Source organism: Apteryx rowi, unplaced genomic scaffold, assembly GCF_003343035.1.
Source record: "Apteryx rowi isolate R43461 unplaced genomic scaffold, aptRow1 scaffold_501, whole genome shotgun sequence".
Lineage (NCBI taxonomy): Eukaryota > Metazoa > Chordata > Aves > Apterygiformes > Apterygidae > Apteryx > Apteryx rowi.
In genome coordinates, this window is record NW_020450763.1 from 209,168 (window position 1) to 224,659 (window position 15,492).

Below are 15,492 nucleotides of genomic sequence, written 5' to 3' on the forward strand. Positions count from 1 at the left end.
TCTCCCCTCATCTACCCAGCCAGTCATTCCATCATAGAAGGCTATCAGATTGGTTAGGCATGATTTCCTCTTGGTGAAGCCATGCTGACTACTCCTGATACACATAAGAAGTCAAAACAAAGGCACGTAAAAACATTGTTATCTTTAAAACACTTCTAGCCAAAGCATGGAGCCACCTCTCTGTATCCCTTGAATTCAGATTTACTGTATTTCATTGGAATGAGGAGACATTCTTAGATTTAATGGGGAACTCTTTACATCTTTGTAATGTAAAACATTTGTTTGTTTGTTTTTTTATTGGTGATAGCTGTGCAACAGGGTTTTTTTGTTTTTTAATATCATAACTGCTGACCACAGAAAATTGAATAGTTTGCTGTATTTTGCAGACTTGATTTTTTCTAAAGTTTCTGTTTAAGTTTTTTTGATGGAGTAAGGGTGTCTGTCAATTAAGCGTTTAACTGCTGGGTAATACAATATGTAATGATCAAATTCTCTGCAAAGACATGTAATTACAATGTAATAAGGTGGTCATTGCCAAGTAATTATTGAACCTTTACTGAACTATCTGCCTTGTCATCTCTTGCCTTCTGGATGCTTATATGTTTATTAGAGCAGCTGAATTTTAAAGAAAAATAATCGTGTTGAGCAATTTCTGCCTTAATCATTTCAGAAAAGCCTGTTCTTTAATAAATATTTTAGATACACATTAAATTATAGAAGCTGTGAGGGAGTAGGTTGCTGAAGTTATATAGCTACTCTGTGTTTTAAGGTTGTGAGCCAACATCTTTGCAAAAAGGATTTGTGATGTCTGTCTGCCTTGGTATATAGAAACATGAAAGGGGTCGGATTTTTCAGGAAGTACTGATATCTTTAAATCTCAGAGAAGATGACCAAGTATGAAGACACGCTAAACAGTGGTCACCTTATTGACTGAGACCATGAATTTGAAAAACTACTGAGTTTCACTACAGTTCCTAATAATAGAGTTTAAAGATCAGATGTTGTCTCTTTAGCTGAACTAAAAGTCTATAATAATAATAATATGTTGTCTTTAGTAGTTTGATGTGTGATGGGAGGTGAGGGGGAATTTTCAACATGAACAGCAAGCTGCTCCTCCAGTTATAGTAATTCATGTTAGCCTGCCCTAGTGAAACTGGTGTCAGCAACATCTTGCAGGGTTTGGGTTTTGGATGGTTGGGTGTTTTTTGGTTGGGTGAGTTTGGGTTGTTTTGTAGATTCACACCATACTTCATGATTCCTGCTACTTCCCAATGTTTATGGTCTTTGAGGATGCAGGGGGACTGTATCAGAGGCGAAAGGATTTGCATCTAAATTGCAAGTACTTGTTGCCAATAACTTTCTAATTCAAACAGACAACTTCTTTTCCCTCTGTGTGATCAGGCCCTGTGTGCTGCAGTAGTTAAACAAGATGTACTGGAAACTCTGATGTTGCTGTTCAGTGGGGCCGATGTTATGTGTGCCACTGGAGATCCTGTTTACAGTACTCCATACTTATTAGCCAAGAAAGCTGGACAAAGACTACAAATGGAATTCCTCTATCATAATAAGTTCTCAGGTAGGAAATATTCTCTTTGTTTTGGTTTTCTGATATTATATTGAACAAAAGGGAGGAAGGAACTCAGAAGAAAAAATTGGAATCGAGTTGAACAATGGTAATGTAGGGGGGTCAGCATTAGCTGGATTTTAGCAGATAGCAAATGTAGTTATGTATGATTGTCTTGTCTTTTGTTCAGACATCAAATTTAGGACTTAAAAAAGTAGTTAAATACTCAGTGATAACTCAGAGGCCTCGTACTCTCGTTTTGCAGCACAGAAGAGAAACATCATCTGTTCTGCCCATTTTACCAGGCTTTTACCTGAAAAGAAATGGCTATATATAATTAACATCTATCCAAAGCACTCCTCTGGGGGTTGGTGTTTTTTAAAAATGATTTAAGTTGATATGTGCATCTACTGCACTCAGACCTACCTGTTTTCACAAACCCTTCTCCCAAAATATAACTCACCTTTTTAACCTGTAATAGGATCTATGCCACCAAACCACCCTTTTTCCAATCACAACTTCTGTTACAGCTCAGAGCGCATGATAAACTTTGGGTCTGGCCCTGGAAGTGAACAGGTCTGGTCTCAATGGGTGGCTGTTATGAAGCTCTTGAAGTCAGAAAGCTGTTCTTAAGAAATTACAGGTGTGCTTGAGTTTACTTTTTAAAAGGGCTGTCAAGTACCTGAAGTAGTCTGGGAATGAAAGTTCACACGCAGATTATACTGGAAGAAATCAGCTATGCTATACTGCAGCCAGCAGTGTGGACATACTTCTGGACCTCGTTTACATTGCCTCATGCAGCTCTGCAAAGCAGCAGTGCAAAGGCTTCTTAGTGGCAAACTCCTGAATGCCTTGGTGCTTTCTAGAGCAAAAGCAATGCCTTAAGTTTTGCACAAGCTCTGCTTTGAAACAGGTGCAGGCATTGGATCCTAGTACGTTGAGCTGAATCACTGTAAACAAGCAGCTATGTTTTTTGCTGCTTATGCTGTGCAATGGTCCTAAGGCTGTAGAGAGAAGTTTGCTTGTCTTAGCTCTATAGCCAGGGCAGCACTGCGGTGTGCCTGGTCTGGGGTTTGCTTCTTCCCCTTGGAGAAAGGGAAGTCATTGCAGGTTGACAGTGATTCTCCTAATCATCAGCTGGCTGCTGCCAGAGTTTGCGGTAAACATCAAGATAAACCATCAGGAAATAATTCCCTCTTGTTGAAGTGTACAAAATAAGACATGAAGATGAAAGCTTCCTGCAGCAACTCTTTTTTAAACAGTGTTACAGAGCAACTGTAGCTATGCAGATGCAGTAAGAAAGACGTGAGGAGAAATGATTATAACTGGTAGTAGAGGAAGTTCTGTGTGTTACTTACTGCTGTTTTTCTTTTTTTAATAGATTTCCCAAACTGTGATACTTGTTTTGAAAGTGGCTTCTCTCAAGATTCTTCACATTCCACTTTTCTTTGTGAATTTTTATACAAAGTTTCTTCTAATACTGCTAAGCTTCTTACAGAGAAGAAATTAAAAGAAGGTATTTTACTTTTATGTATTTGAATGAGTATGCATGGTATGGATTAATTTGGTTCTGTTAAGCTTCTTATGTTACTTTTTTAAAGATACATATGTTTTTGACATGACACATGCTTTCTTGATCCTGTAGACCTCTTTCATATAAAGAAAATCATGATTGTCTTGATCTGTTTATTCAGGGTTTGACAGAGAGAGGAAGAAGAAAATTAAACTACTGAAAAATGATTAAGTTAATTATTGATAAATAAAAACATTTAAAAATATTTCTCACTTTTAATGACTAACTGCCAAAAAAGAGGGGAAAAAAGTTATAATTTTGAATTGGAAACTACTATTGCCTGAGAGCTCTAATATATCTCAGCAATGTCTAGAAAGGTATTATGAGAAAAGGTCTTTTACTATTTAAAACATAGAATTTATAATCTTTTTTTTCCTGCCCATGTTGATTTTTTTTCTGCGTAACTATGTACTTTCATAAAATCTCATTAACATGAACTAATATGGGATATGCATGTTGCAGATCGTCAGGTATTGGTGATACCATTTTTTTCCCTTCTTACTGTCATTAGAAAATGTGATGGTTAGAGCAGCAGTGTGTGGGAGATAGAGTTTCAGTTCGCTCCCGTGTCCGAGAAGATTCCAAGAAGATGGTCGCGTTGCCCAAGGGAGGGAGCTGGCTGTTCAATCCTGGTGAGGAGGAGTAAGCTCTTGTACTGAAGCAGTTCTGGCTTGCCGCTCATTAATTCAGCTCCCACCGGGTGGAGAGGGCGCGCGCTCTCTGATGGGGTCACAGCACTTGCCTCAGTTTGGGGCCCTGCCCCAGAGTGTTGGGGGGGGTTTTGCTTTGTTTTGTTTTGTTTTTAATGCAGTTTGAGGAAATGGCTGTGAGCCAGAACCCAGTTAAGCTCTCTAACCATAGTTAAGTGCTTTCACAGTGTGTGAATCTCCTTCCAAGGCAGTTGTCAGTCTTGCCTTTGGTGCCACGGCTGAAAATTTAAGTGCTCTCTTTGTTGTCACAGAAATGGCTTTGTGGGCAGAGCCCTAATTGTAAACAGAAACTCAAGAAATTAGTCAGCGCTATGAATTGAACCCGGGTTTTATAATAATCAGACAGCGTACCTGAAAAAAATGGATTGTTTTTCATCATGTGGATTTTGGATAGTGCAGGAGAGAGTAAGCCAACTTTTCGTGCACTTCTCATTATAGCAGAAGCAGTGGTTTCAGCAGGGATGCATAGCTGTTTGGGAAAGTGTTTGCTAGTTAACAGCTGTTGATGAGCAGTGGGAAGAGAGCTCAAACACGGGTGCTGTTCTGATGCAATACATCAGAAAAATAAAGGTTAGAGCTTTGGTGGTTTCAGTTGGGTTTTGTCTCAGTTTTTAATGTAGAAGTTTTAATGGCATCCTATTAAAAGGCTTGCCATTCCAAAATTATCCGTGAGAGTGGTAACAATTCATGCAATAGTAAAGCAGTGAAGTGCTTTCTAGCATGGACACCCTTTGGGGACAGGGGTGGGGGGAGCAAGAGGGAGAAAACCCCCCAAACAATCAAACCCTTCAAATCAAGTTTTGTGCTCGACTCCTGTAGACCTGTATATTTTCAAAACCTTTATCTCATGTTTATTTTAGTATTTAATATCTGTATTTGGATAGAATATACATAAAACTGGATTGAAAGTAACCAAAAGATAATAGTAATAAATAAATGACAGTCTAAAATAGTATGCAGGTATTTATAACACATGAATGAACCATACAGCAATTTTGTACCAGGTAAACAAATCCGGTAAATTATCAGTTAATATATCAAGTATTAGCTAACTAGAACGGTGTGGAGTTGTTGTTATTATTGTTATTACTATTATTGATATTGTCCTCCAGAGCTATTTTACCAAATCATCATGAATACTTTACCAGAATATATGAAATTATAGGGATTTTAAAGAAAAAAACAGAGTATTTTCTCTTAGGACCTGCTTCTGTGTAGTGCTGAGCATAGATGCACCTCAAATTATATTCTGAGAAACAGCTGTAAACTAAAATGAATGAATTAATATATTGAGTAGTAAATAGTCATTAATATGTTATTTTACATGTTGTATTCATATTTAGGTTCCTAACAGGGAGTAAAACATTAAATGTGCCAAATAGTACTTTGAGTTGCTCTACAGATTTTTTTCTTCACCTTGTATGATTATTTTTTTAACAAAAATATACATGATAATTTCCAGATAGCCTAATAGATCTCATTCAAAGTTACTTCAGGATAATATTTCTTAACTTTGTAATTTTAACCATACTTAGCATCTGTAAATTGTTACATGTTGCACTGTATGCATGTTATGCACTGTATGAATGTTAGCATTCTGTAAACTACAGTGTTGCTAAATGAATTTACCCTCCCCAGGTATATGAGTTAGTTGCCACAGTAGAAATCTCCAGCTCATTCTAATGTGAACATGCCATCCCAAAATGGCTATAGGTACAGCCTGTCTACAGTATATATATTTATCTAGCCCAGTAATCTGGGAATAAAGTCTGTATAATTTCACTGTTATTTGGGCCTGCAGGAGGAGAAAATTGAGCTCCACCACCGATGCATCTTGAAAGGGTTGYTCTATTTAATATAGTTTCTGTATGTTCTTCAGGTTGACAGGCTGTACTATTTCAGTAGGGTATTTTTTATATTTTCTTGATTATGTTAAATAGTACAACTTCTTATAGTGCTTTCCTTATGTTCATAGTAGCCTGCAGTGAATATAAGTTCTAATATGTACGATTTTATTTTTCTAGAGTATTTGACAGGTTTAAATTGTTTTCCTTGGTCTTGTGACAAAGAGTGGGCAGCCTAGCATCCCCTAACAGTGGAAAAGAGATTGACTTTGTCTTGGCCTCTGTTTTCAGCTAACATGAAAGAAAAAGTAGCCCTTTTTTGCTATTACATGCAATGATTCACCCATTTGTTTTGAAGTTTGCTATCATCGGGATATATTGTTCCTGCAGTTTTCAGTGTTTCTAACTTCATAGTGTGTTTTCTTTTTGCTTTCTTAACTCTCTGTGCTAAACATATAGCATAATACTATGTATTACCTCTTCCCTCATCAAGCTCTGGATAAAGGAAATGCAGTAAAGTAAAAGCTCTGTACAATGGTAAAGCAAAGCTTACAAARCAATTTAGTACACTCATAAAATAAAAGTGAGTGCATTATATATGAAATATTATTTTATTGAATTACCATGTGCTAGAGTTTCTGTAGGTTAATTAGTATCAACACAGATATTGAATTTCTGGTCTACTGAAGTCAATGGGACTGAGATTTCATCATAAATGTATCACTGTGCATCCTGTGAGGCAAGTTTTATAGGAAGAGTGGGKTTTTTTTTCTTTTTTGTTTTTATTATAGCACCTGATTTTTCCATTATTTCTTTAATCACAGATTGCAACAGAAGATGGTGCACTTTGGAAAGTGGCTTTCTAACCTACTATGAAAATGATAAAGCTACCACTCCTAATGGAATGATTGACATCAGTGAGGTTATTTGTCTCGTAGTGCACAAGTCAGACTTCTTTTTAAACAGAGGGTAAGTTCCAGAGTTAATAATTTAATAAATAAATACAGATATTGTAACACTTCTGTTCTGGGTTTTCATGGTTGTTCATTTGTCCCTGAATTTTGAACATGCATTTTAGAAAAAAGCTGAGTTGTTTTATGTTGACTTCAAGAAATAAGTGCTAAGTGGTATTTGGGGATTCTTTTTTATAGTGATATAATAAAAATGTTAGGGTAATTTAAAAGGGCAGCATAAATTAGATACATCTGTTTCTTATTAAAACTGTAGTGCATATTCACAACACTTAAAAGGTCACACAATGATAAATTGAACAATTAATAGTTGTTTTTCTTTCTGGGACTGGCCTCTGCCTCAAGCTAAAACTCTTGCTTTGTTTCTTCCTGATAATAATACAGCAGTTTAGAGTTTTCTACAATCCTTTTGGTTTTGGTCAGGGATCTGTTGGCTTCTGAAACCCATTCTTTGTTCTGCAGTTGAGCACAACAGTATAGCTGTTGAACAGTCAGTTAGTTTGAAGATGATGACTTTTTCTGGCTGCTTCCACTCCTCAACTTCTCCAACTTAGGCACAAAGGTAGATACCAGGCTCCTTCAACACAGAGAGAGTGGAATTGTGAAACAAGCATTCTGCCTCTTGAAGACTCCTTACAAGGTGGTCTCCATGTAAAAGAAAAACAAGACCACAGAAAAAGTCACATCTCTCACGCATGCTGTCATCTATTTACAATATTGTGTGTTTACAGAAATCGGCTATTGTCTTGAGTGTAAAATACAAGGATGACAGATATTGAAATAAGATATAAATGGCACAACAAATATTAGTTAACCTTTTGCACTCCTTTGAAAGTGAAAGTTTAAAGGAAATCATTTTGGTTTTATACAAAACATTAATACAGAGTAAAAAGTGTGTGTATGCGCATGTTTGACTGTCTCAGAGTCATGAGGAAAAAAAAAGTATTTCCAAGAGTACTCCCCAACTTCTAAGCATTTTTGAAACATTAATTAGTTCTTCTGAGGTGTTCAAATACCGCCCCACTGGGAATGGATAAATATGAAGTTTTTGTGGGAGAGATGACCAGTTCTTATGAATTCTGAAACTTTACCTGAAAAAGCGGGGCATGGGGAGGAAGAAAATTCCTGGTTTATGAATGACTGTAATTGACTGACAGAGGTGGACAAAGGTGTTTTGCTTTGACTGCAAAAAGCTCAATGGAAATAATTTTTAATTTTGTCCAAAGTATCAATACACAGAAGGAACTACAAGATGTGTTGTAAAGTAAAACTGCAGCAACACAGAAATCAGTTGTCATTGTTCCTCTTAACTTGGCTGAGGCAGGATTTCAGCACGCACGTGCGCACACGCACACTGCGGGTAGTGGATTCCTAACAGACTCTATAATTCTTTTTAGCCTTTTGTGTATGTGAAAACTAACAAACAGATTCTTGTACTGTATATATAATACTGTAACACTTGAAGCTGCAAGGGATGCCTGTGAAAGAATGGGATCTCTTCAGTATGCCTCAGAAAAGGATGCTGTGAAGAAAGGACCTTAACTATTACAGAAATTAAGGGGGTGGGAGGGGAGAAATCCTGACAAATGGTGATCCATCATCATACTATAAAATACAATGGACATGGTCTTCCTTATTCTGCAGTAGCATCCCCTAATAGTATCCAGAAAAAAGAAAAATATCACTTTTCTCTTCTGTCATGGAATCTAGCCTATTGCTTTCTACATCTCCAGATGGTTGGATAATACCTAAATTAAAAATATGTCAAATAAATACCTCACTTTGGGGGAATGACAGACACCATGATGTGCTGTACCTGAGATCTGTATTTGGATAGTTTTATGTTAAGCTTTGCTAAGTTCCATATTTYGTGTAGTGAAACAATCTGTCCTTAAAATGTTTATTCTGTTAGTCAGAATTAAGTATTTACATATAATTTTCAAAGTGGTCATTCAAAAGAAAGAAGTGATGCAGTTTCAGTTCCCCAGACTGACTAGACAAATCTCAGGCTCCAACATTGAAAGGAAAAAGTCTACTCCAACTGATTTAGATTTTAGGGAGAGGTCACAGGTGAATAATACTGAAATGATAAACTATAATTTATATATTAAAGATTGACTGTAGGCCCAACAAGGTATTCATGTTCTCAGTTCCACTCCGGTTTCAAACGGTTTGTCTTTCATACTCATTTTTTTAATATACTATACTATTTTAGTATAGGTTTTTATAATATTCATTACTTGAGAGTTACAATTGGAAATAAATCGGTCCATTTTTTAAAACAACAATATATTAAAATAAGAAACATCTTTTAAGAACTTCTTGAGCTACTACAGCTACTTAAAAGGGTAGAAACGTGACAGAGCCAAACTCTTGGTAGTGGCAGGCAATATAAGGAGGGCAGTGGCCACAAATTGCCACTTGGGAGGCTCAGTTTGGAAGCTAGGAGAAGCCTTTCCATTAGAAGGGTTGCAGAGGACTGAAACAGGCTACCAGGAGAAACAGTAAATTCTCCATGTTTGAAGTTTTTCAAGACTTGGCTAGACAAAACCATTGGTGACCTGATTCAGGGTTAGTGATAGTCCTGCTTTGAGAATGAGATTAGGCCAAATGATCTCCAGAAGTCCCTTACAACCAACGTTTCTGTGATTCTATAGTAACTTGTTTGCAACTTCCTGGTCAATTATTTGGTCTGCTTGTATTGAACCTAAACAAAATGTTTTAAATGCATCATGGCAATATTCTTGCTGAAACTGCATGAAATTGCAAAAGCAAATGATTCCCTCTGAATATTAATGACTATACTTAAAAAAAAAAAATGTATTATTTTCAGAATTGAATGCAGTAGCCTTCAAACATGTATTATTGACCTGAAAGGTACTTTGATCATGCTGTGTTATATAAAATACCCTATGTTATTAGGCAGGTTGTAATATCAGAGAAGAAATGCAGATGGATTCCATAGGAATGAAATAATGAAACTATACAGAGAGAAATTGTATTCTTGCTTGTCTACCATTATGAAGACTAAATACAGCTGTCTTTTTCCTCTTGCTTGCTTTAGGGACATCTTTACCTTTGAAATCTACTTACTGTCAGAACGTGTTTTCCTATTTGGAGCTGAAACTGCGTATTCACAAAGAAAATGGACTTGGGCAATAGCTAAGGTAATACTGATAATTACCTTTTCAAGTTAGGCCAGGAGCCTTTGCACAAAGAATAAAGTGGCATTGTTGGCTTAAAATCTTCTGGGAAGCCATTCTTGATGAATACTGATCTATCTCATGTGTAAAGGTTTTTTTTTTACAGCAGGAAGAAATAAATTCTGTGATTTAGTGTTTGAAACGAGGTAATACAATGAAATGGAAAAGGAATTGAAATAACATTTTAATACTGGCCTTATGAATATCTTAAAGGTGCTCTAATGTAAGAATAAGAATAGCTGCTCGTTTCAGTGGATAGTGACATATACTCTCTGAGTTTATTTCAGCTAAAATGTTTATGGTTGCAATTTGTATTTCTTTTTCAAGAAACAATTCCTAAAGCAATACAGTACCAAATACAGTACCAGATACTAATAGTCATGTTGCTAATAAAATTGATTGCAACTTAAAAGGAAAACATTTGGATTGTATAGTGTGAGTGGAGAAAAATGTGCTGTACTTGATTTTATAATTTAAACTTAGTGTTTATGTCCTTTTATGAGTGATTAATCCAAAAGTCATCTTTTAATGCAAGTTTCATCTTTGTATCTTATAGATTTGCAATATTTTGTTTTTCTGACTCATCTCGTTCCATTTGGTAGCATTTTGTTCCGCCTGTGGCTGGATGCTTATTGGAGAGAGACTGTGATCTGATTGGGCAGCTGTACTACAAGGACTGCCACAACCTGGACCAGTGGCGGAAGGGCTGGTTTGCTCTAGACAAGTCTAGCCTGCATTTTTGTCTTGAAATGGAGAACGCTCAAGAAGACTCGATATATTTAAGGAGGCTACAAGAACTAAGTAAGAATTTCAGTTAACATCTAGAATGCTGGAAATTCTCTATAGAATTAATTCACTGTTGTCATGATTCCGATTGCATTTTAAAATCATGAACATTAGGGAGCTCAGTAAACATTCCTTTGCGTGAACCAGATGCTATCCCAACTCTCTTCTAAATATGGTAAAGTTCTGTCTTGTTTTTTTCCCCTACTTGATGGCACACACTGGAGATATTTTCACTGCTTCGTAACGAATGAAGACAATTTTTGTTCCAGTTGCAGCAATATCTTTCTTACAAGAGTACAGAATTGTATAATAATACATGACCTTTTGGGACTATTGTCTTATCTTTTTGACAGTGCAGAAGTGCTCACTGCAGAACCTATTCTTGAGATGATTGACAGGCCTAGTTTTAAAATACTCAAAAGTACAGGAAAAATTATAATTCTCTTTGAAGACTATTTCAGAGACTAATAGGCTTTTCTTTTTTCTGATGCTAACAGTCATCTTTGCTCAATTTCATGATGTGGAAAAGTTAAGAATATTTAGACAAATGGTCTTCCATCACCATTTTTATATCAATGTCTGTAATTATGCTTTGAGCCCTTTTTAAGCATATCTGCCTTAGTTGTTGTTATACTGAGCAGGACAATATGCCATAGAGGAAAGTAAAAAATAAATTGAGATTTTATACAAAGTAGTGTAGATAAAATAATTTAGCACTGTATTGATGATTGTCTTTGTAGATGTTGTTACATTTCAGATTGGTTTGCAGGACCTTGCCTAAATGCCATTGGGCTTTCAGTGGCTTATTTACTGCCACCGAACATTTGCTGTGAATAACAATGTGAAAGTACTTTTTACTCAGGAATACTCTTGTGCCTCCAGCTGTCATTTAAACTTGTGAATACTTTCTGATCTTAATTCAGAATTAAAAGGTCGGGGAGTATGAGAACTGTTTTCCATACTTTGGTGATGCAACTGCAATTGCTTTTACCTTAATCATATGAATATTCAAAATCTGCTTTTATCTCAAGTATAGAAAGTAAACTTGCGTTTAGCTTTTGTTGAAAATCATTGCTCAGATTTTGATTAACAAGTATTAGTAGTATAACAGAGCGGTATTCCTTGGAAATGTGTCCATACCCTATATTTCCATTGATTTCTGTTTTCCCTCAAATAAGACTGCTTCACTATTAAGAAGACTGAATTGTATAAATGAAGTTTGCTGAATAATCAATTATCAGTGCAGATTTAGGCACTTACCTTCTTGATATTGAGTCAGTGAATGTAAATGAGGCCAGGAGTAAAGGTGATACAGAAACATTATATGATATGTTTACTGAACTTCTTTGATATTCAGGAATTTGTTTTCTCTAGAGATTAGATGAGATCAGATGTGGATGATCTATAAAATCTAAACTTTGAAAGAATTAACTTTTCAGAATTCTGAATTAGTAAACAGGTTACATGTAATTTACCTGTTTATTGTTATTATAGTGCACAGTATAATTTTATGATCACTGTTACCCAGAACTACCCAGAAGTATTATCTTGTTATTATGTGTAACATAGGTGTTTTCCAGGGAAGAGTTTGGGGATTTTTTTAATTTGTTTTTGAACAGGAATAATATAAATCAATATAAAGGGTGGCAGTGATCTTGACGCTGTAYGTGAGAATTTTCTCCAAGATACATTACTGCAAATATCCACAGTCGTCAGGATGGATTCAAGAATCCAGTTTACTTCTGAACCATTATGTCCCATAAAATTTGTATTTACAAGTTTAATTTTAATGTGATGCAACACTGTAGCATGTTTTCACATTTAAAAAGTATCTGTTTAATGTTTCTTTATTGTTTTCTGGCATTTTTACAGTTGATTTTATTGTAGTGTTTTGTTTTGATAAATATGGAGCTTTGTTTCTATTACCAAGCGACATTCTATATTTTAAATGTTTTTAAGAATTTCATGGTGCTTCTGTCACTGAAGATCACTGAAAAAATATTTATATGTGTGTACTTGTGTGTGTATGTATATATATGTGTATATGTATATAACATGAATGTGTGTGTGCTCTGTTTTTAGCAATCAGTAGTGTGATGCAAAGTGGAGAAAAAATAGATGTCCTGCTGCTTGTTGAAAAAGGAAGGTAAGGTCCCCATTTGAATAAAGCTTTGTGATCTGCCTATATATTGGTGTCTTAGAATTCTTGCTGATCAGTCGTGGGGCTTTTTCACTTGCGGTTGCTAGAGAGACAGTAAATTTGCAGACTTTTTAAAATAGGAAAGGCTTTGTGTATTAATTACATTTTATGTCTGTGTCAGGAAATGCTAACAAGTACTGCTTAATTAAATGCAGTTTTCCCACTGAGAAAATTATTCCCAGTCAGATTAGTCTGCCAATAATTGTTTCTTCAAAAGGGCCTAACTTCCTTTAGCCTGCAAAGAAAAAAAGTACTTCTGAGGAGCATTTATCACTTACTTCTCAGTTTCTACCACTCTTATGTCCCAGAATTCTCTCTGTAAATCTGTGTAGATTAGGACTTGAGAGGGTATGTATTATTGGCTTGGTTAGTCTTATTGTAATGTCTGATTTCAGTTAGCAGCATTACTAGCTAGAAAAAAAATATGCTTGAGGAGCAAGCATAATCCATGTCTGCTTCAGTGTTCTGCTATCGTGGCTCTGTCAAATGTAGTGATATGGGAGGGTGAAACTTATAAAATGGGGTTAGGCTTCTGATAGGGTATTTCTGCCTTATATATGGGGTCCAATTTAAAGAGGAAAATAAAATTATTGGAAATGAGAATTATTTTATGATAGAATATCTCATGGATAGAATATTGGGCAAACATCTGCATAGGAAATGATCCTGTGTTTGCTCAGTCTTCTGAACAGCTGATAGGTCAAAAAAGGAAGATTGATTGCATCTCTTTTGGGAAAACAAACAAAAAAATAGATACCTTTGACTTCTATGCACAGTTGGAGAAGCTCCTTGCAACTTGTGTCAATTTTAAGTCTTCCTCAGATACTGTTTAAGTTTCAAAAACATGTAGCATATCAGAATTTAATAAGGTGATGTAGATCAGAAACAAACACCTTTTCCTTGAATTTTTTCAAGAATCATATTGAAAGGTTCAGCGTTAAATAAGATGCACGGAGCAACTAAGGAACCAGAGGTATCCTGTTCAAGGTACAGTCCAGCAGATTAATGCAAACCATACATCTAATTTCATAGATATCAGTGCTGAGCAAAACTTATAGCTCCAAGTCAGATTTTATTATTTCTTCATTTTAATATTTCTGTCAAGTGAAGACAGGTTTTCCCTGAACTTCTTTAATAGTTTAATGGAAATTCTGGACTATTTGAAAATAATTTCAACAGGGGCACTGGCTGATGTATTATGACCATGAATATGTCAAATTTTTCTCCGCTGAAGTCTTCCATGATAATGTGAACACTATGTATTTGAATTTGTCTTAACCATTAAAAGCCATATAGGTATGAGAGCTTTGGCATAGTGATTCTTGCTTAGGATATTATTCCAGAAGTATTCAGGTGTTCAGCAGAGTTGCATGATATTGCATCTTGCAGTGGTAAGAAATTTAATGTTCATCGGTAGAAAATAAATAAGTATAAAATGAGCTTTATCTTCAGACTCAATTTTTGTATGTGTAAAAAACCCAGCAATTTTCCCTCCCCTCCTCCTATAACTCTAGTTAAATTCATTAATACAAAATAATATATTCTTTGGCAAGAAGTCAGTATCAGCTAAATGACATGCCAGGTTTCCTGTTTTGTCTTTAATTGTATATCAGTGCCTGCCTAATGCCAAGTTTGGCACTGGAACTCTGAAGAGTGATAAGTTTATATCACTGATTGATTGACAATTTCCACATTAATTCTTTAGTTAGTTAAACCTAGAATAAATAATATAGTCCCAAAAATCAATGTTAAGAATGAATATAAAACAAAATGAATAAGATTTGTCCAGAATTAATAGAAGTTTGAAAATGAATGCGTTTTTTATATAAATTAAACAAATCAAGCCAGTAGATGTCCTACATCATCTTGCTAAATTTTCTTATGAAACACCTTGAGTATTTTCCTACAGAGGCTCATATTGTTCTTCTGTTTGTGGGTCTAGTATCCCATTACTTACAAAAGCTTATGCCCATTTTTCAAGTCCTAGTCACTGGGTTGGTTAATTATGGGAGGTCATACATTATACACATCATGCACCTTTTTGTAAAAGAATGACAAACTATTACAAATCAATCTGTTACAAACAGATTTCTCATTTAAGAGTGATTCCATATCAAGTAAACAATTTCAGAATGATGAACACTTGTAGACTTACTGCTAAAATAAATATAATATAATAAATCCATGAATTCTGAACTTTTAAGAAATAACTACTCGTAAATTTATGCTTATGTTAAATTTATGAGGTACATAAACTGAAGGTTCATCTGATCCATAACCACTCAGGTGGAGAGTCACTGCTTTCAGACATGGGCAATAAATAGTTGCTTTGGTCATTAAATGTTTAGTGTCTCTTTACTTTTTGATTGATTTTGGGCTGCAAGGTGCATAATGCTTTCCAGCTTGCATACAGTAGAAGAGAGAGTAGGACCAAAAGGCACATGAGGTTTTTCATAGTTTTTGTTCTTGCTCTAATTCTTTCATTTTATATTTCAATCTGAAGTTTCATAGGTATGGATCCAGTGTCCCCCTCCCCCACCTTTTTTGTCTTTTTTGTTCTCTTTCTTTACTCTGTCTTCTACTCTGAGAATTAATAAACAGTAAGATGGTATCTGATGTGTTTGGCAAAAGAAGACTGCCA

At 35.4% G+C, this 15,492-nt stretch overlaps 1 protein-coding gene across 2 annotated transcripts in view; it reads left to right on the top strand.

The window, feature by feature from the left end:
* The window catches only part of ARAP2 (ArfGAP with RhoGAP domain, ankyrin repeat and PH domain 2), a 131,098-nt gene that overhangs the window by 63,567 nt on the left and 52,039 nt on the right, over nt 1-15,492 (top strand). For both annotated transcript variants that reach the window (XM_026079888.1, XM_026079889.1), the window contains exons 14-19: nt 1,402-1,576; nt 2,946-3,080; nt 6,516-6,660; nt 9,727-9,829; nt 10,468-10,666; nt 12,734-12,797. In XM_026079888.1, the coding sequence (XP_025935673.1) occupies nt 1,402-1,576; nt 2,946-3,080; nt 6,516-6,660; nt 9,727-9,829; nt 10,468-10,666; nt 12,734-12,797 (821 nt within the window). The remainder of the gene's footprint in view (nt 1-1,401; nt 1,577-2,945; nt 3,081-6,515; nt 6,661-9,726; nt 9,830-10,467; nt 10,667-12,733; nt 12,798-15,492) is intronic.